Raw genomic sequence first — 22,535 nt, 5'->3', positions numbered from 1 at the left:
CTGCACCTTGTTGTCTCGGATTCTCCAGCATCTGCAGTTCCTACTATCTCTCTACAGCAGAGAAAGAGGCCATTCTACCCATCATTTCTTTGCTAAGATCCATATAGACCACATCACCAGCACTGCAACTGCTTCACCAGCTTCATTTCTGAAAAAAAAATGTCCCCCACTTATTGGACTTACTACATACCGGCCAAAAATGTTCTCCTGAACGCACTTCAAGAATTCTGTTTCTCCATTCAGTTTATACTAAAACTAGCCCAGTTAATATTGCACAGTCATAATTCCCTATTACTGCCTTCGAGTTTTGGCATTTTCACAGATTTGCTTATTTATTTGTTCTTCTATCATTCTGACTGTGTGGAGTTTACATTACACACCAAACAGTGTTATAGCCCTTTTTTTGTTCCTTAGCTCAATTCATATAGCCTCATGTGGCGATCCTCCTAACATATCATCCTACCTCACAGCTGTAATTATTTTTTCAAACAAAATTGCTACCCCGTCCTTTCTTTAACCCTTCACGAACTAATGTGAAAACTCTGTAACCAGGCAGCCATTCCCTGTCCCTTTTTAATCTTGTCTTTCATCTGTAATAGCTATGATATCATACTGCCATGTTTCTATCTGACCCTTGAGCTTGTCTGTTTTATTTTCTATTTTCCTTGCACTGAAGTATATATCCTTGTGCACTACCAAGAATTTTATTTTTATTTTTCTAATCTTTGTTTCCTCCACCTTCCAGTCTTATTATGGTCATTTTCTAGTGCCAATCCATAAATTGCCGGATTATTATATTTAATTTCATATCTTGCTGCACGTGGTCATTTAAAGTTCGCAGCCTCTGAAATGCCAAAGAAACAATAAAACCATTGGGCTGCAGCATAAGAGGTAGTTGTGGTCACAGATTTGAATAACAGTTAATCCTGGCACACATTGCAGGAAACTCCGAAAACCAGTGTTCCATTTTACTGACATTATTTATCATCCTACTTGATTTTTTTTTAGAACAGTCCTGCTCTGTCTTACAGTCCTCTTTGTTCATTATTCAAAATTTTCAGTTCTTACCTGCCCATTTCTACTTTGTCGGGTCCCTTGCCATCGTAAACAACCACATAATCATATTTGCACGTTCTGTGTTCTTCGATAAATAAGGAAGTGAAATCCAAACGGATGAGATATCCAAGAGGAGCTTCGATCTCCCAGGTGCAGTCCATGTCACTCGGGTAGGATTGTGGATAGTGTGGTGTCTGAAATCTTCCTTCAGTCTGTCTCATCACACCACCACATGAAGGATATGCACCAGGAGATTTATGGCTTGCTTACAGGGTGAATTCAATCATACTTTACATTATGAACTATTTAACATCAGTCCAAAACATTCCAAATGATACACCAAAAGTTTGTTTTATTCACTCATGAAATATGAGCATCTTTGGTTAGGCCAGCATTTATTGTCTATCTCTAATTGTCCAGGGGGCAGTTAAGAATCAACCACATTGTTGTGAGTCTGGAGTCACATGTAGGCCAGACCAGGTAAGGCTGACACATTTCCTTCCCTAAAGGACATTAGTGAACCAGACGGGTTTCTCCAACAATCAGCAATGGATTCATAGTCATCTTTAGACCCTGAAATTCAGATTCTTCAGTGAATTTAAATTTCACTTTCTGCCATGGCAGGATTTAAACCCAGGCCCCCAGAACATGAGCTGAATTTTTGGATTGATCGTCTAGTAAATAATGCTACTAGGCCATTGTCTCCCCAAACTAATTATCATTTAACAATGACAGCTTTTATATCGTGTCAAATAACAGAAGCTGAGGTTTGTCCAAACTTGCTTATTGAAATTTTTGTGATTTAAAAATGACGATTTTTACCAGGGCAGCATAATATTTATGAATGATTGAATCCAATAATATTGATAATATTCATAAAAACAATTCTATGGAAAAGATCATGAGGAATAAATAATATATCTGAGAGCAGTTTAGAGAGAATAGGGTTGCTTATTAGAATCCCATATTCATTGAATAATTTATAACCTTTCAGAAAGGGCTATAGATCAAAAGAAATATTTATATCTGATTGATTTAACTGTAAATCGATGCTTTACAATTAAAAATAATAATACAATACATTTATTTAGTTTGAAATAAAATTTCATTTACCTGGATTTAAAAATGAAGAAGTAGATGAATGTACATTATCTCCCCTTGGTGGTATTTCTGTGATAATGACAGGAAAAGCTGATATGGACAAGTCTTCAAGATTTAATGGCGAATGCACTGTAGGCGTTTGCATAGTAACAGGACTTATAGATGAAGCAGCTAAGGACAAAACATCAGTGGCAACGTCTGTGATGTTGGCAACACTTTTTCTACGGAATGAGGGAAGGGTCTTTCCATCAGTTAAAAGTGATGCATAGTATCGACCAGTTTCTTCTTTTGGTAATGGTGCCCCTTCTGTGCCTTTGACAACCTGATCTCCATATACTCCAGTAAATGCGTGTGCAATGGCTTCTTGAACATTTTCAGAGGAATTCTGCTGCACCGCACTCTTTTTACTAAGACCAAGTGATGGGTCCAAGATATCAGTGATAGTTGTAGCTACTTGGAGTGTACTGGTATCTTTGTCGATGACAGGCTGAACTTTGCCATCTTTTCTGGTCATGTGTAAATAATTCTTAGTGTTCGTTACACTTACAGGAGTTTTATCTTTTGCATTAGAAGTGATGGATTGTGGTATATCACCTGGGGAGCGAATGAGTGTCTGAAGAAGATTATCTTTGTTTAGGCTTTCTTTCTCATAGGCCAGATTCTTCTGACTTGTTCTTGCATCTCCACTGGATTTGGTTGGTTGAAATGTTCTTTCTCCAATGAATGTGGTGAATTCCATCCTTTCACTGTCTGTGGAGTGCTGAAGTTGATCTAAGGATGTACTTATTCTGAACAAGAGCGAACTATCTACAGTTAGCAACGGTTCAAATGTGCGATCTGTACTGTAAGCAATTGGTTGGAACATATTTATTTCGCTGGTTTCATCTACATATACATTTCTTTCTGTAGTCACTGTTGCTCGTGATTCTGAATTGTCTGTAACTGGTGTATGTAGCTTAATCCCATCATTCATTCTGGATCTAAATGATTCTTCTTTATCATTATTTACAAACAGGTTTGATTTTACATTGACATTTCCTGGTTGGTTTATGCTGGACACTGCTGCTTGTGAAAAGTCTTGTGTTTTGAATGTGATAGGATCTACATGTGTGCTTGTACTGGATGCCCCTGGAAAATCTGTTACATCCTGACTAGATGTAACCAGCTGCATTTTTTTGTCCACATTTTGTGGAAGAGCTATACCATATATCTGCAGATGTTTCATCATCGCCTCATAAGTACTTTTTGTTCCTGAAAAGGTCGTTTCATCTCCAGTTAAATCAATTTGGTGGTTCTGTTTCTTTTCTGTAGGATATGAAATGCCTTCTACTTTAAGTGTGATAGGATGAAAATTATCTTCATTAGTGGTCACCCCTGACAATGCAGTACTGTCCAATTTCGGCACAATATTTTGTGAAGCTGACGGATGCATAGTGGGTGCCAGTTGGTGGACTGTGCTATCCTTAACAACATTTTCCAAAACTTTTTCCCCTTTTGTATTAACTGTGTCTAGTAGATCTACTTCCCCTTCTTTAAAATTTCCCTGTAATTGGAAGGGTAAATTTGATTTATCACTTTTCCCCATTTCCATAACAACCTTCTTCAGGTTCACCAGTGAATGTGTACTGTTAATTGCATCAATATATTCATTTTTCCCCTCCAAATATGATGAAAAGGACTCTCCTAATGTATTCAATGAGTTTCCATTGTGTTTTGAGATGGATTGACGATGTGAATCCTTTGTGTCAATAATAGCCTCTTCTAAGGGTAGTCCTGGTGCTATAGTACTTGTGACAAATGGAAATGTCTCAGTTTCAAATGTATTTGTCACTGGCCTTCTTAACTTGTCATCAGCTTCTATTGAGACTGTTGTTACTGATAATTCTTGAGATGAAAACTTTTGCTTTTCTGTCACCAAATGATTGTTTGGCTGCAGAGTTTTACTTGTAATCACATATTTAGGAGATTCAGGAGTCACTGTGGAGATATTAATCTCCACAGACTCTTGTTGATCTTCATAAACTGAAGAAGAATGTTTTAATACTTGTTGAGAAAATTCTGTGGATGTCAGTTCATTCAAACCACCTTGTTCACCTTCAAATAAGGATTTGTTATAATGTGTGAGTAACAACAAATTTGTTAATTCTGATTGAGTATTGTTTTGAAATTCGTTTGAAATATCAAGACTTTCTAGATCTGTTTCTGTCACAGTAACTTTATTAACTTGTTTAACTTGTTTAAGAGGTTGGTGCCTGATAGTTGTGATTTCATGTTGATATGATGTATTCATGGACAGAACACCTCTTCTATCAGGGCTACTTTTATGACTAAGCGAAACTTGAGGGGTTTTAAAGTTGTTATATCCCAAATCATCATCTCTTTTTGAGCTTTCAGGTTTATCGACAGTCACATTCTGAAGTTGCAATCTCACTGCATTTATTTTAGAGGAAGTAGTGATTGAACTGGTTGTCATTTCTGAATAGTATTCTTTTTTGGTCTCATTTGTCAAGTTGTTCATTATTTCAAACTTGGACCAATTTACACTTAATTGAGAAGCTGCAATAATTTTATCTCTTTGTTCCACTTGCGGCGAATATTTATTATCTGAACTTTTAATAAAGTTCTCAGTTAAAAATGGTTTCATCAATTCCTTAAAGTTGTTCTTTTCTGAACCATTGATTGATGAAGCTGTTGAGGTTTCTACTAAAGTGACATTAGCTGATGTTAAAGTTTCTGTGTCATGTAGGTCTTTAGTCTGTTTGTTATGAAAGCTTGGTATTGCCACATTAGGGAACTGATTTGTTTTATTTTGAATCTGGGTCAGATCTGCTTTAGCAATTTCTTGTTTCTTGGAAACATTATTCCAAGAAGAAGGCATTATTGATCCCAATAACAGATTCACTGATTTGCTGTCAGAAGTATCATCTTCCAATTGTAGTGACTTACTATAAGCAGAACAGTCATCACCAGGTTTATAGCAATACACATCCCATTTTTCCGAAAGGTTCTTCCTAACTCCGTATGAAATAATGCCGACTCTATTTTGGCCACAATTCCAGTTTCTGTGTATTCTTGGATATACAACTTCTCCTGACAAAATCCAACCTGCTCTGCATTCTTCTAGTCCAGCAAGGTAGGCAGTGTAAAGCTGCTCCCTTGTTGCCATTACAGCACCAAAGTGCTGCTCACAAGCGAGTTTAGCAGCAGTGAAAGTAAGTGAATATCGAATTCTCTGATCATAATGAAAAACACCACTTAGACTCCCTACAGAAAAGAAAAGATATGGTTTTAAAAGTACTGGAGCTGAGAAAAATGTTCTACTTTGACACATCTCTGGAGGTATTTACTGTCACCAGTTTCTCATGATTCTGTAATACAGTTAATTCTTGTCAAAGTCCTGGCTGTCTTGTAACATATGTTACTGATTTTTAATGCTAGCTGTGGAGGGACCAAGAGAAAATTAAGAAGATGTGTACTAAATAGACATCTTTTAAAGAGTGGGCACACATTTACAAATCAAGATTCCTGCTTCTTTTTTTGTTTACAGTCAGCCTATTCAGACATGTTATTACACACCTGTGGAGTAGGTAGGACTTGAACACAGGTCTCCACAGCCTAGAAGCAAGGACACTACCACTGTGCCACAAGAGCCCTTCACTCCTGCCTGTTTTAAGCAGCTGTACTGATATAAAAGACATGTTAATGGTTTTATTCCATGAGTAAACCACAGAGTAAAAAGTCACGAATTGCACAGTTAGAATGTTTTTGATTCAATGTGAGATGGCAGCATTAATCATAGAATGCTCAATTTATATCACACAATGGTAATATTTTTTAGCATTTATTTCCCTATGGGTTCCTTTGCTTTTCAAAAACAGAATTGGTGCCAGGCTCAAGGATGTCTCAGAGTGGTTGCAGCAAATTCTCAAAGCGGGAGCATGAGCAGATGGAGGTCATTGTACACGTTGGTACCAATGACATAGGTAGAAAAAGGGATGAGGTCCTGCATAGTGAAAATAGGGAGTTAGGCAGGAGGTTAAAAAGCAGGACCTCAAGGGTAGTAATCTCTGGATTACATGCCTATCCTCGTATTCCCACTCTCACGTGCAGATGAGAGTAGGAATAGGAAGATAGGGCAGATGAATGTGTGGCTGAGGAGTTGGTGCAGGGGACAGGGATTCAGATAACTGGCATCTATTCTGGGACAGAAGTGACCAGTCCAAGAGGGACGGGATTGCACCTGAACTGGAGAGGGTCCTATATCCTGGCAGGGAGATTTGCTAGAGCCATTCAGGATTGTTTAAACTGGTCTGGCAGGTGGTTGAGACTCTAAGCAGTAGTAAGAAAAGAGAGAAGGTTGAGGCTGGTACAGAAGTTAAAGACAGCAAGTTAAATAGACAGACAATGAAGGAAGACTAATTAAATTAAACTGCATCCATTTCAATGCAAATGGCCTGATAGGTAAGGCAAATGAACTCAGGGCATGGATGGGAACATGGGACTGGGATATCATAGCTATTACAGAAATATGGCTGAAGGAGGGAAAGGACTGGTGGCTCAACGTTGCAGGGTATAGATGTTATAGGAAAGATAGAAGGGGAGGCAAGACAGGAGGATGAATGGTGTCTTTGATTAGGGAAAACATCATGGCACTACTTAGAGAGGATACTCCTGGGGGATCATCCAGTGAAGCTGCATGGATGGAACTAAGCAATAAGAAAGGGGTGATCACTTTGATGGGATTATAATATATACCCCCCCACCCCCTGCAGTAGTCCATGGGAAACTGACGACCAATATGCTGGGAGATTGCAGGTAGATGTATGAGTAATAGGGTTGTAATAGAAGGGGATTTTAAGTTTTCAAACATTGACTGAGACTGCCATAGTGTTCAGGGCTTGGAGTGGGAGGAATTTGTTCAGCGTGTTCAAGAAAACTTTCTGGATCAATATGTAGATGGCCCTACTAGGAAAGGGGCAAAACTTGACCTCCTTTTGGGAACTAAGGCAGGGGGCAAGTAACTTAGGTGATAGTGGGGGAGCACTTTAGGACCAGTGACCATAATTCTATTAATTTAAAAATAGTTATGGAAAAGGATAGGCCTGGTCCACAAGTCAAAGATCTAAATTGGGGCAAGGTCAGTTTTGAAGGTATTAAACAGGAACTTTCAAAAGTTGACTGGGGAGGCTGTTTGCAGGTAAAGGAGTGGCTGGCAAGTTGGAGGCTTTCAAAAGTGAGATAATGAGAGTTCAGGGTCAGCATGTTCCTGTTAGTGTGAGGGGCAAGGCTGGCAGGAGTAGGGAATGCTCAATGACTAGAGATATTGAGGCTCTGGTCAAGAAAAAGGAGGCAAATGTCTGGTAGAAACAGTTGGGATCAAGTGAATCCATTGAGGAGTATAGGGGATGTAGAAGTACACTTAAAAGGGAAATCAGGAGGGCAAAAAGGGGACAAGAGTTATCTTTGGCAGATAAGGTTAAGGAGAATCCAAAGAGATTCTACAAGTATAGTAAGTGCAAAAGAGTAACTAGGGAGAGAATAAGGCACCTTAATGATCAATGAGGCCATCTATGTGTGGAGCCACAGGATGCAAGAGGCCTGATGGGTAAGGTAGATGAAGTCAGGGCACAGGAGATGGGTAAGATCCTAAACAAATATTTTGCATCAGTATTCACCATGGAGAAAGACTTGGAAGCTAGGGAACACGAGGAAATAAATAGTGAAGCCTTGAAAAGAGTCCACATTAAAGAAGAGGAGCTGCTAGAGGTTTTAAAACACATAAAAGTAGATAAATCCACAGGACCTGATCAAGTGTATCACAGGACTTTGTGGGAAGCCAGGGAAGAAATTGTGGGGCCCCTGGCAGAACTATTTTAGACAGCCATGGGTGAGGTGCTGGAAGAGTAGAGAGTGGCTAGTGTTGTGCCATTATTTAAGAGGGGCTGCAAGGAAAAGTCAAGGAACTACAGACCGGTCAAGTGGTGGATAAGTTGTTGAAGGGGATTCTGACAGACAGGATCTTTGTGAGTGGAAAATCATGTCTCACAATGTTGATTGAGTTTCAGAAGAGGTGACCAAGAAGATAGATGAAGGTAGAGCGACAGACATTGTCTACATGGACTTTAGCAAGGCCTCCGAAAAGGTTCTGCATGGTAGGCTGGTTAGTAAGGTTCATTCACATGTGATCCAGGGAGAGCTAGCCAAATGAATACAAAATTGGCATGACTGTCGGAGGCAAAGGGTGGTGGGAGAGGGTTATTGTTCAGGCTAGAGGCCTGTGACAAACCAGGGTGGGACTTAAGTTCTGAGGAAGGGTCACTGGACCCGAAACATTAACTCTGATTTTTTTCTTCACAGATGCTGTCAGACTTGCTGAGCTTTTCCTGCAACTTTGTTTTTGAGCAGGGCAGGACTTACACAGTTACTGGTAGGGGCCTGGGGAATATTGTTGGACAGGTAGACCTAGGGGTGCAAGTACATAGTTCCTCGAAAGTGAAATCACAGGTAGAAAGGGTGGTGAAGAAGGCATTTGGAATACTTGCCGTCATTGGTCAGAGCATTGTGTACAGGATGACAAGGTGTAGAGCTGGATGAATACAGCAGGCCAAGCAGCATTACAGGAGCAGGAAAGCTGACGTTTCAGGCCTAGACCCTTCTTCAGAAATGGGGGAGGGGAAGGGGGTTCTGAAATAAATAGGGAGAGAGGGGGAGGCAGATAGATGATGGAAAGAGGAGAAGATAGGTGGAGAGGAGACAGACAGGTCAAAGAGGCCTTTGACACAGGCCTACAGGAGTTGGGATATCATGTTACGGCTGTACAAGACATTGGTAAAGCCACATTTAGAAAACTGTGTACAGTTCTGGTCACCTCACTATAGAAAAGATGTTATTAAACTGAAAAGGGTGCAAAAAAGATTTACAAGGATGTTACAAAGACTGGAGAGTTTAAGTTATAAGGAAAGGCTGCATAGGCTGGGGCTTTTTTGCCTGGAGCATAGGAGGTTGAGGGGTGACCTTACGGAGGTTTATGAAATCATGAGAGGCATAGATAAAGTGAATAACCAAGGTCTTTTCCCCAGGGTAAGGGAGTCCAAAGCTAGAGTGTATGGTTTAACATTTTGAGTCCAGTCCAAGTTAGAATTATTCTGATGAAGAGTCACCAGACTTAAAACATTAACTCTGTTTCTTCCCACAGATGCTGCCAGATGTGCTGAATTTCACCAGCAATTTCTGTTTTTGTTTCAGATCTCCAGCATCCACAGTTCTCACAGTTTTATATTAATCGTGCAGCCAGACTCAACTTAAGGAATGAACCTGACACTACACTGAAGTTAACACAGAGAATGCTGTAAAATTTAGCAGGTCAGGTCTGACAGCATCTGAGGAGACAGTATACCTTTCTCTCCCCACCGAAGCTGCCAGACGTGTTGAGTTTCTCCAGCATTCTCTGTTTGGTTTCAGATTTTCTGTACACCACTACAGTGAAGATAAATGTCATGTGACTTGCTCTCCTACATGTCGGGGTCTCTTCAGTATTTTGTTGCCACTTACTGTCACAGATATACAGAAAGTACTATACAACAATGCAAACATAGCAATATACCTGTCTCCTTGGGTGGCTGTCAGTCAAATACAAAGTAGGAATCCTTTAGAGGTATTCAGGTGATGTCACCTGTTCCAAGAACAGTTCACTACTCAAAATGACTGAACCCCTGGACAGAATTACAGCATTGTGAAAGCACAGTTTTTGGTTTGAAAAGACATTGTAAATCTTAGCTCTTTTCCAGCGATGTCTTATGTTTCTGTGAACTAGCTTGTGACTTGACTATTCTTTCTACATTAAAGGAATAAGAAAATGCAAGCTATTGATAATGACTAAAGATTGTCTCAATTCTAGCCTGTGATTGTGGTGTTAGCGGTAAACAGTTGGAGTTACAGTACTTAGAAACTAGAATTCAGTCAGAAAGTAATGGCACTCAGAAATCTTAGGTTGCCTCAGGTTTTATCTAACAAAGTATCATTGCAGATATATTTTTTATTTGACGTATTTATGTAATGTACTTTTAGGAACAGCTAGGCCGAAATGACCCTGAATACCACAGACTATAATTTTTTTACAGGAAATTACTTTTCCGTTTCACAGCAGCTTATTTTGTCATTAAACACACTATCCCTCACTTATTATCCATAAATCAAAGGGATTTCTAAAACAAATGTCGGATTTTATGACGTCGTTTAAGATCTATTTATAATTTAAGAACTTTTAGTCCTAATTTTCGGAATTGCAGTCTTTCTAATTTAAATTAATTAATGTCTGTGATTTGCCATTTTTGGTAACAATGCTCTCATGCACATTGTAGGGGAAATGTAGCTTACAAAAAATATCATTTCCATCTGAGAAGACATCGCTTATCCAGAAAACTGCGGACGTGAGATCAAATTACTTACTGTTCAGGTAGAAAGCACAGTTCAGTCCCAGCGAGGAAACGCAGCAAACGACCAACAGCAGCACCAGGACGGCCGCATTAAAGAACATTTCTGGTGAAGAAAAACAATTTCAATAACGACCGGGTGGGTACAAGTGTGTGGAACGTGGCTACATCAAAAGTAATTCGTTTTGTCCGTGTCGTGTGCAGATGCATCTTATTTCAGGAATGTCAAGGAGCAAATATAGAATCCTGAAACAGCACTGACCTGAACAACTCCTCTCTCAAAGGTAGCTCTCGGAAGAAACGATCGCTCAGTGCACAGCTCTGACTGTGCTTAGACACGGTGGTGCTGCAGTTCAGGAAGGAAGGGGCAGTTTGAAGAATCCGCTGTTCCCTCAGGATCATCACCCTGAGATGAACCCGGAACGGACTGTGGGGGTGTATGAAATGAATTCTGAGAGCAGGAAACAGCTCGCAACTTCCACTGACATTCATTCGCTACACTGATTCAAATATGACCCAGGGGAGTGAGGAGAGAGAACAGATTAAACTATCCCAGTCGCCAACATTAGGACAGTTATCCTTAAAAAAAAATACTCCTTTTCTTCTCAATTTTAGTTGCTTATTTAAAAAAAACTGACTGAGAAACTATGGACACTGTTCCTGTTAATCGCAGTTTCCTGTCAACTCTAACTGAGGAAAAATTTCTAATCCTAAAGTAAAAATGAAGCAAAAATTCCAAATCTATCGCCGCTTCCTCAACATGTTCTGATAGTAAACTGGGCTTTGTTTTACAGACTGTTAACTAGTTTAAGAAGCTTCATCAAGAACCCTAGAATAACATTTTAAAGATGATAAAAGCAGAAAGTGCTGGAGAAACTCAGCAGATCTGGCAGAATCTTGCAGAGAAAGCACAGTCAATGTTTCAGGTCCAGTCAACTTTCTTCGGAACTGAAGTTGTAGCTCTAAAGAAGGCTCACTGGACGAAATATCGACACTGCTTTCTCTCCACACGTGCTGCCAGACCTGCTGTGCTTCTCAAGCAATTTCTGTGTTTTCTTTTCATTCAGATTTCCAGCATCCCCAGTTCCTTGTTCTGATTTAAAGATTATAGTGGATTATGCGACCAAAGCTTCTGGCCAATTTATTAATTCCACAGTTGGCTCTGCCAGAAGTAAATGTAAAGTCAACATACAGCTACTCTCACATTAGAGAGAGGCAACTGTTGGCGGTTCAACCCAATGGTCATTACAGATCAGGCAAAGGAAAGGTTGAGACGGAGAGATCTTCAAGCTAACCTCGGCTGGTGTGGTGATTAGAACGCGTGTTGTTAGGCAGTAACTCAACTTAGGAAGCTAGCTATCCAACCGAATGAGCTAAGAACTGAGGATTGAGGGAGCATGGACCCGAACCAGACTCAGTAAAAATGCAATCATTGAAATTAAAAGTTTACAAATGAAAAATATTAGTTATCCCCATTCCATCATCTGATTACTGGTACTTAACGCGATAAAGGTATTTCCAAGCAGCAGCTGAGGAATGATCATTTTTAATAGTCCATTGGAAATGCTGTATTGTGGTATTAGAAAGTCATTCATGATAGGTTTGGGGTTTTTGTACATGTTACTTTCATTTTGAAATCTCACTTAAGATTATTCTGTGCCTGGGAAGTTCACAAAATCCATCATATCTGTACAAATTTCCCAAAGGAAATTCCTCTGGATATGATATTTATATTGCTGGAAGAGGATGAAGCACAACAAAAAATAAACATAAGAACATGTGAATTAGGATCAGGAGCAGGTCATTTGGCCCCTCGAGGGTGCTCCACTATTCAATAAAATCACAGCTAATCTGGTTGTGTTTCAAATTCCACATTCCGATATAATCCTGAGAAGTTTTGATAGCTTAACAAAAATCTATCTACTTCATCTTAAAACTCCTCAACGACTCCACTTCTACCGCCTTCTGGGGCAAAGAGTACCAAATTTGCACAACCCTCTGAGAGAGAAAAAAAAAATTCTCTCTCCCAAAAGAGTGACCTCTAATTTTCAAACAGGGTCATTAGTTGTGGACTCAGCGAACATGGAAACATTAGGTTGAATTTTACCAGAAATTGGCTAAGTATCAGTTTTGGCAAGGTTTCATAGAAGGTTTCGCCCCACAAGATGTAACATGATGCTTCATGCCATTTTCTGAAGTTTACTTCATTACCTATACACTAGATCTCTAAGGTGCCCAATCATTATATCCATCCTCTCACCACAGAGGGACATGCTCACAACTCCCAGGTGTTCCCAGGATTCCTGTCACTGGCACCATACTGAAAAGGCCATCGTGCTCCAGATCAAAGCACTGTCTGTCTAGGGCTGCCCCTACACGTTCCTGTGCATGAAGAATTGCTCTGGAGATGGAGCACAGAGACAAGATGATGTTGGGATTTATTATCAGGGTCTGGAGATCGTGGTGCAGAGGGAAGCTTTCCTGTATGAGTAGGAAAATTTAAAAAAAGGATGAATAGCAGAATCGTTGTAACTAGCCAGTCTCCAAAAGATCGAATGACAGTTGTGGTTTTAGTTTGATTTTAAATCCAAGGTTGAAACTAGACAGTTGAAAGCATTTTCTCATAAACATGTATTGAGCTTCGTTGGAACAGAGTAGGAGCTCAAACACAGCAAGTTCACAGTAGGTTTGTGGCACAGAATTAAAATGGGGGAATTTTAACAAGGAAATTTGGTTGGGATTATGTGCAGGTGGTGGATTAAATGGGTGAAAATTCCAAGTGCATCAGAAAGTTGGATCCAATTTGCCAACTTTTAACTAGAGAAGGGGAAACATCTCAATCGAAGGTAACAGGTTAGTACTTTAAAATTTCAGTGAGGGCAGAAGCTTCTTCCCAATTGCATCTGCAACTTATTTGACATGTTCCATCACTTTCCACTTTCCTGCCCCTACCCACCTCTTTTCACCACAGCTGGAATGACAAATACTACTTTTTGGAACAAGTCCCAAACAGTCCTCACTCTGTCTGCCTGGATGAACTTGTTCCCACATTGTACAATTTGCCCAGTATTGCGCAGAGATATACTGCTGCGGCTGTATAAGGCTCTGGTCAGAATGCATTTTGAATATTGTGAGCAATTTTGAGCTCTGTATCTCAGGAAGGATGTGCTGGCATTGAAGAGAGTCCAGAGGAGGTTTACAGGAATGATCCTGGCGATGAAGGGCTTGTCGGTGGCTGAGGACTCTGGGTTTTGATGGAGTTTAGAAGGATAAGGGGGGAATCTGATTGAACCTTACAGAATACAGACAGGTCTGGATAGAGTGGACATGGAGAAGATTTTTCCACTAGTAGGAGAGACTAGGAACTGAGGGCACAGCCTCAGAGTGAATGGATGACCCTTTAGAACTGTTTGATGAGGAATTTCTTCAGCCAGAGCATAGTTAATCTGTGGACTTCATTGCCACAGAGGGCTGTGGAGGGCAAGTCACTGACTATTTAAGACAGAGATAGACAGGTTCTTGATTAATAACAGGATCAAGCATTATGGGGAGAAGGCAGGAGAATGAGATTGAAGAATGTATCAGCCATGATCAAATGGTGGAGCAGACTCAATGGGCCAAATGGCCTAATTCTTCTCCTATATCTTATGGTCTAACTTCTTATTACAACTTCTGACCTTATGATGGTGGGAAGGACATTGGTGAACCAGCTGAAGACTGTTGGGCCTAGGACATGATTCTGAGGATCTCCTACAACAATGCAATGAGAACACAGGACTGTCCTAGAGCAGAGATGATTAACCTTCAATAATTACAGCCATCTTCTTTTGAGTCAGATAGCAGTAGCAATTATTGCAATTTTACCTTCTCCGTTTCCTGATATTTCTTTCCTGTCAATGTTGGCACCAAGTTTTCATCTTGAGAGGCAGAGACAGAAAGAGCCTTATATTAGCCCATTTCAGTTCTTCAGCCTAAAATCCATCACCTCTGCTCTACAAAAAGAAACAACTTGAAATGGCAGCTGGTTTTATATTCCTTGTTTGCTCAAGTTTTGTTTTCAGGCTTGAAATTGTAGGCAAGGTTCCAGCTCCAACATGTTAAGATTCTCAATACAGTGTGAATTGCATAGGAGATAAATGTTTTCTCACACCGACCCAACACCTGCATTTCAACCCTCACCCTCTCTCTTCCTTTCCACAACTGCAATAAGGTCCCACTCTTCCACACCTAACATCCCCCCAGCCTCCACATCCAAAGGATCATTAGCTGCTATTTCTGCCACCTCAAGTGGGATGCCACCACGAGACATGGGGCGGCACGATGGCTCAGTGGTTAGCATTGCTGCCTCATAGTGCCAGGGACCAGGCGACTGTCTGTGTGGAGTTTGCATGTTCTCCCCGTGTCTGTGTGGGTTTCCTCTCGGTGTTCCAGTTCCCTCCCACAGTCTAAAGATGTGCAGGTTAGGTGGATTGGCCATTTTAATTGCCCAAACTGTCCAGGGATGTGCAGGCTAGGTGGATTAGCCATGGGGAATGCAGGGTTACAGGATTAGGGTAATGGGTGGATCTGAGTGGGATCCGCTTCATAGGATCGGCATGGACTCGATGGGCTGAATGACCTGCTTCCGCATTGTAGGAATTGTATATATGTATATTCTCTTCCCCTCCCTTGTCAGTCTTCTGCAGGGACCATTCCCTCCAGGACAGACTGGTCCACTCCTACTCCACCTCCAACACCTCCCCGCACTCCATGGCACTTTCCCACACGATTGCAGCAGTATTGTAACACCTGCCCATTCACTCCCTCTCTCCTCAGTAACTAAGGACCCAGACACAGTGATTTACCTGCACTTCACTCAATCTAGTCTACTGTATTTGCTGCCCTCAATGTAGTCTCTTCTATACTGGGGAAACAAAATCGCAGACAGGGCAACTGCTTTGCAGAACACGTATGTTCTGTCCACATAAAAAGACCCTGAGCTTCCAATTGCTTGCCACTTCAACGTACCACCATGCTCTCTGGCCAATAACTATGTTTCAGGCTTGCAGCAGTGCTCCAGCACAACTCAGTGCAAGCTGGAAGAACAACACCTCATTTTCCACTCAGGAACACTGCAGCCTTCTGGACTCAAGGTCAAGTTCAACAACTTTAGGGCTTGAGCACCTTCTCCCACGTTCTTACCCCAACCCCTACACACCAGGCCTTATCATCACATGGGTTGCTACCACAAACAACCCATTGTCAGCCACTAACAGTCCCTATTAGCAGCTATTCATTTTCCCACTCTGACCCTTACCCATTCCTTTTTTTATCTGTCCAACGGTTCTCTCTCACTCTCTGGGCTCCATCTCCACCAATATTTTACTTCTTCCCCTCCCCTACCCTTCTTTTGCATATATACTAACCTTTTCCCAGCTGAAGGGTCACTGGACCCAAAACATTAATTCCGCTTTCTCTCCACAAATGCAGCCAGACCTGCTGAGTTTTTTCAGCAATTTCTGTTTTTGTTTCTGATTCCCAGCATTGCAGTTCTTTGGGTTTCTGATTAACATCATCATCACTTTCCAAGTTCTCTGTGTCACATGTCATTTTGAAAACACTGCTATTTCATTTGGGCTGTTTATCGCATCATGATATTTTGAGTTATATCTGAAGCAACTGTTAACAGTTCCCAGACATGCATGCCTGGAGTTCATTTGTCTATTACCACTACTACTTCAATTCCATCGTCTGCAAATCTACCGAAAATGCCCTCAATCTCATACCTTTTGTCTGCAGTTCTTTCATTGTGCTAACGCCTAAACCCTATATCTGAATGATTGGAAGAGGCTCCGACCATTGAGTTTTCCATTCTCTTTAACACCAAAGAATTTCAATTTATGCCATTAAGCTGCTTGGAAGACTGTTTTCCAAGGAATTTTTTTTTACATTTCTGACATCTGCTCCAAAAGAGTGTCTCCTTCTCAGGATCTAACTCCAGTCAAAACCAAGAACCTTTAGCATAATCCAATGGTTTGAAAACGTATATTGAACAGGGAGTTTCCCCAGTAAATTTGCAATATTTTAGTCTTGTAACATCCGTGGTATATTCCTCAACAGAATAACTGTTTGTCTTTTAAAATCTACCAAAGTCTGCCCATGCCTCATTGGCATCTAGTAGATCATCATTCTTCTCAATTTATATCCATCAGCTTAATACAAGTTCTAAACCCTCCTCTGTTTCCAACTGAAGGCACTGTAGCTAATAAAAATATTTTGCTTCTGAACGTATTCCTGTTAGGAAGTGACAGTGCCAAAGGCCTGGCTTGCTTTTTCCATTTAATTCGGGTATATCTCCTGTTTATGTATCTACTTCATTTTTCTATTGGTCATAAGATTTAAATTGAGAGAACTTCAATGGGAAATCATACCCTTGTAATTGACACTTGATTTCAGCCATTGATCACAAAGGTAGCTCAAATTACAATCCTCTGTCTGAAAAAAAAACTAGTTTCCAATCTTCAGCACGTTGTTAAAATCATCAATTCACATACATGTCAGCTGTCCTCCATGAAAAGTTAGACATGTACTTGCTAACACACACAGTGAAGAACAAGCCTGGTTTTATAGCACAGAATTGTTACAATACAAAAGCAGGTCATTTCAGCCTGTCATATCTGTGACACCTTCCAGAGCAGCAATTTACTTGGAGACAGTCCCATGACTTTCCCCAGCAAAACTGCACATTCTTCTCTCTCAGGTGAAAATCCAGATCCCATTTGAATGCCTCAACTGACTCTGCCTCCACCACACCACACTCTAGATTGTAAACACTCAATGCATGAAAAGACTTTCCTCTTGTCGTCATTGCTTCTTTTGCTAATTAAATCTGTGTCCTCTTTTTCTCCATCTTTCTAACAATGGGAATAGTTTTTTTTCTGTCCAGTATGTCCAGATCCCTCATAATTTTGAACAGGTCAATCAAATCTCCCCTCAATCTACACTTTGCCAAGAAAACTGTTCCCAACTTCTGCAGTTTTCTACATCATTGAAGCTCATAATCTCTGAGACCATTCTTGTGAATCCTTGCTGCACTAGCTGTAATGCCTTAACATGTTTCCTGAAGAGTGGCACCCAAAGCTGAATGCAATACTCCAACTGAGGCCAAATCGGTGCTCTATTTAACTTTGACATCATTTCCATGCTTTTATACTCAATGTCCCTATTCATAAATCCTGGGATACTATACACTTTATTAAACATGCTCTCAAACTGTCCTGCCACCTTTAGTGATTCATGCTCATGTACTTCTGAATCACTGGCTGTAGCACTTGCTTTAGATTTGTACCCTTTCTTTTACATTGTACATTGTACATTTCATTCATATATTTTATATTTAATTCTTCCTAATAAAATGAATCACTTTTCACTTCTCTGCATTTTTCTGTTGTTATTTCTATCCCATTCTACCAATCTATCCATGCCTTTTCAGATTCGACAAAATCATCCTCACAGTTCACAAAGATGTCAAGTTACATCTTGTGTCCATATTTTGAAATGATGTTCTGCACAACAATGTCTGGGTCATTCATTTATATCAAGTCAAGGAAGGTCTCAACACCAACATCTGGGATATTCCAAAATAAACCTTCGTCCAGTCTAAAAATGTTATCCACTGTTTTCTGTTCTTCGGTCAATTTTCTATCCATATTGCTACAGACATGTACGTTCCAGGAGCTATAACCTTGTCCTTAATTCTGCTGAACAGCACTTTAACAAATGCCTTATGGAACTCCATTTATAACACATCAACTGCATCATCTCATCAACCTTCCCTGTTATCTCATCAAAAAAACTGCATCAAGTTACTGATTTGTCCTGAACAAATTTGTGCTGGCTTTCCTTAACTAACCTGCTTTTATTCAAATATGTATAACAAACTAACAGACATCCAGTTGTTCCACATAGGTGCAACAACACAGGTTGATCCAGAAAGAGATTCTGCTGAGGGAGTATGGGCCATTAGGTGCTAAGTTAAAAAGCAGATCCTCAAATTGCTTGCTAATTACCTTAGCCACAAGCAAAATGGTATGGGATAAATAAGATTTAAGAGCTGAATGTGTGGCTTAAGCATTAGAGTCAGAGAAATGAGTTTGATTAATGGGCACTAGCACCAGTACTTAGGAAAGTGGAAGCTGTGTCTTTGGGAGGGACTTTACCTGCACCATGCTGGGAACAGTGTTCTTTCAAGTCATATAACTAGGGGGTAGAAGGACTTTTAACTAAATAATGGGGAGAGGGGTCAAATGAAAAAGATCTGATAAATGAAAGTGAGGGGACAAGGCAAGAAATCAAAGTAGTAGTAAGGGTAATGATAATCAAAATGTGGTAGGAAGTGACAGAATGTACAAACATAAAAATACGTGAGGAGATAAGGCCAAAGGTTGCAAAAATAGTAAAAATAATAGTCCTGTTATGAAATGTGTGTAGCATGTCAAACGAAATGTGTAAGTTATCTGCCCAAATATGAATTGTCTGATAGCCACAACAAAGTATAATTGTGGGAGTTGACCATAGTTCTAAAGACCAAGATGTAAAATCAGTTTGGGTAGAGATACAAAATAACAAAGGTAAGAAGCATTTGTCATAGTAGTTTATACTTTCCTGAACAGTAATTTCACTGTAGGACAGGGTGAATGAGCTGCAGAGGAAGTGGTGGAGGCAGGTACAATAACAACATTTAAAAGGCATCTGGATGGTATATGAACAGGAAGGGTTTAGAGGGATATGGGCCAAATGTTGGCAAATGGGACTAGATTTATTTAGGATATCTGGTCGGCATGGACAAGTTGGACTGAAGGGTGTGTTTCTGTGCTATACATCTTTATGACTCTATGATTTGTAAGGAGAGTGGTGACAAAAGTAATAATTATGGGTGATTTTAATCTATATGTAAATTGGCTGACTCATATTGGCAAAGGTAACCTGAAAGATAAGTTCATAGAATATTTTCAGAAACCGCACATTCTAGACCCAACTAGACAGTAGGCTATTCTAGACCTGATAATTTGTAGCAAAACCTGGTTAATTAATGACTGTGTAGTGAAGGAGTGTCTAGGTAGCAACTATCAAGTTTGAATTTCTCATTTTGTTTGAGGGAGAAACGGCTAGGCCTAAGATTAGCTCTTTAAACTTAAGTAGTAGCAATTGGGTATGAAAACAGAGATAGAGTCATAGCATGGAAACAGTCCCTTCAGTCCAACTCCTCCATGCCGACCAGATATCCTAAACTGATCCAGTTCCAGATGGCTTAAGCGAAGTGGGAAATTGGGTCAAGAGGTAGATCAATAGAGACTCAGTGGAAAATGTTTAAGGAGATATTTTCATAACACTCAGCAAAAATATACTTCAATGAGAATGGAAAATTTTTAAGAGAAGGAAACATCAAATGCGGTAGATATGGAAATTGAAGATAGTATTAAATTGACAGAAAAATTTCAATGACAGGTAAGAAGAGTGAACAGAATATAAAAACCAGCAAAGAATAACTAGCCAAAAAAGGGATAAATTAAAGTATGAGAGAAAGTTAGTTAGAAATATAAAATTAGTATTACGAGTTTCTACAGCATTTAGAAAATAAAAGAGTAACTAAAGAAAGCATTGGTATTTTAAAGTGAGAGTCAAGAATTGTTAGCAATAAAGAACAAAATGGAGGATAACTTGAACAGTTATTTTGACCAGAAGACCATAGGATGCAAGTGCAGAAGTAGACCATTCACCCATTGAGTTTGATCTGACATTCAATGACCGATCTGAGAATCCTCAACACCACTTTCCTGTCTCTTCCTCATAACCCTTGTTTCCCTTGCTGATTAAAAATCTGTCTATCTCAGCCTTGAATATACTTAATGACCCAGCCCCAATGACTGTGTATGGTAAAGAATTCCACAGATTCACTCCTTCTTCCAGATTCATTCCTCCTCATCTCTGTCTTAAATATGTGACTCCTTATTCTGAGCTTATGCCCTCTGGTCCTAGTCCCGCCAACATGGATAAACTATGTTTTTGCTTTTACACTGTCAAGTCCCCTATATTTTGTGTCTGCCTTCACTATGGAAGATACAAATAACAACTCAGAAATAATTGCAAATCAAGAGGTGAAAGGGAGGGAAAAACTTAAAACAACTTAAATCACCAGGGAAAATGTACTGACAAGCCTATAGGAACTAAAGATTGACAAGTCCCCAGATCATGATGGACTTCAACCTAGGGTCTTAAAAGAAGTGGCTGCTAGATAATAGATGTGTTAGTTTTAATTTTACAAAACTCCATAAATTCTGGAAGGATTCCATTGGAAAATAGTGAATGTAACTCCTTTATTCAAGAAAGGAGGGAGACTGAAAGTAGGAAACTACAGGCCAGTTAGTTTATCATCTCATAGGGAAAATGCTAAAATCGATTATTAAGGATGTCATAGCTGGGCACTTAGAAACTCTCAAAATAATCAGGTAAAGTTGACATGGTTTTGTGATTTCATTTTCAGGTTGCAAACATGTAGCCATTGGAATGCCACAGGAATTAGTGCTGGGCCTCAACTATTTACAATCTATGTCAATGACTTGTATGAAGGGATCAAATGCCTGGTAGCTAAATTTGCTCATAATACAAAGATAGGTAGGAAAATAAGTTATGAAAAGAATATAAGGGTGAAAAGGACATTACATGAGCAAAAAATTGACACATGGCATATGATATCCAAAAGTATGAACTTGTCAACTTTGTCAGGAAGGTAGGAAAGCAGCACATTATTTATATAGACAGGTAGTGCAGAATTCTTCAGTACAAAGAGATTGAAGTACACTAATCAAAACATTAGCATGCATGTACAGCAAGTGATTGAGGAAGTCAGATAGAATTTGTTTTTTATTCATTCAGGGATGTAGGCATCACTCACTAGGTCAGCATTTATTGTCCACTCCTAAATCCACTTGATGATAGTGTGCTGCCTTCTTGAACAATTGCAGTCCTCAAATGTCGAGACATCCATTGCGGTACTAGGGAGTGCCAGGATTTTGAGTCAGTGACAATGAGATAACAGTGATAAAGTTCTATGTGACGGTTGTGTGTGGTTTGAAGGGGAATTTGCAGACTGTAGTGTTTCTATATTCTGTTCATTCTTCTAGATGTAGATATCACTTTTTTTTGTTTAAAGCAAAGAGAATGTAAGATAAAAGTGAGGTGGTCTTGCTACTGTTGTATCGGGTACTACTGAGATCACATCAAGTGTACTCTTATAAATTTGGTTCCCTTATTTAAGAAAGGATATAATTGCATTGTTAGTAAAGTAGAGGAAATTCACTCAGCTGTCTCTATGTATGAAAGGATTATCAGTGGAGGAAGGGTTGGACATTTTGGGCCTGTATCCTTTGGAGTTCAGAAGAATAAGAGATGATTTTATTGAAATATTAGATTCTCTTGGCATGGTGAATGCTGAAAATATTTCCCATTTTGGGAGAGGTTAAATTTAGGGAACACCATTTAAAATAAAGGGTGTCACATTTAAAAGTTTGATGAGGAGAATGTTTTTCTCTCAAGTCATTATTCTGTGGAATTCTCTTCCCACAGAAAAGTAGAGGTGGAGTTATTGATTACCTTTCAGGAAAAGATTTTTGACTAACAAGGGAGTCACGGGATAGACCAGAAAGTGGGTTGAAGTAAAAACTAGATCAGCCATGAAATCAAAGCAAAGTACTGCAATGCTAGAGATCTGTTTTTTAAAATAAAGAAGATACTGAAGAACTTCAGTAGGTCTCGCAGCATCTATGTAGACAGAACCAGAGTTAAGAGATACTAGGAACTGCAGATGCTGGAGAATCTGAGACAACAAGGTGCAGAGCTGGATGAACACAGCAGGCCAAGCAGCATCATAGGAGCAAAAAGGCTGACGTTTCGGGCCTAGACCCTTCT

At 39.8% G+C, this 22,535-nt stretch overlaps 2 protein-coding genes across 2 annotated transcripts in view; one reads left to right on the top strand and one right to left on the bottom strand.

Annotated features, from left to right (window-relative positions):
- Positions 1–22,535, top strand: part of LOC125485451 (transcriptional repressor NF-X1-like) — a 75,628-nt gene that overhangs the window by 42,106 nt on the left and 10,987 nt on the right. Inside the window, exons 9-10 of the mRNA XM_048608287.1 lie at positions 18,740–18,767; positions 18,926–18,930. Coding sequence (XP_048464244.1) covers positions 18,740–18,767; positions 18,926–18,930 — 33 coding nt within the window. The remainder of the gene's footprint in view (positions 1–18,739; positions 18,768–18,925; positions 18,931–22,535) is intronic.
- The window catches only part of LOC125485842, a 121,428-nt gene continuing 100,103 nt past the window's right edge, over positions 1,211–22,535 (bottom strand). The window contains exons 6-8 of the mRNA XM_048610665.1: positions 10,606–10,695; positions 2,170–5,421; positions 1,211–1,268 (exon numbers count right to left, since the gene is read on the bottom strand). Of these exons, the coding sequence (XP_048466622.1) occupies positions 1,264–1,268; positions 2,170–5,421; positions 10,606–10,693 (3,345 nt within the window). The 5' untranslated portion in view covers positions 10,694–10,695 and the 3' untranslated portion in view covers positions 1,211–1,263. The remainder of the gene's footprint in view (positions 1,269–2,169; positions 5,422–10,605; positions 10,696–22,535) is intronic.

This window comes from Rhincodon typus, chromosome 2 (assembly GCF_021869965.1).
Source record: "Rhincodon typus isolate 14 chromosome 2, sRhiTyp1.1, whole genome shotgun sequence".
In the NCBI taxonomy this organism is placed as follows: Eukaryota; Metazoa; Chordata; class Chondrichthyes; order Orectolobiformes; family Rhincodontidae; genus Rhincodon; species Rhincodon typus.
Note: the sequence above shows the minus strand (reverse complement) of the source record. Positions and strands in the feature narration are given on the sequence as shown.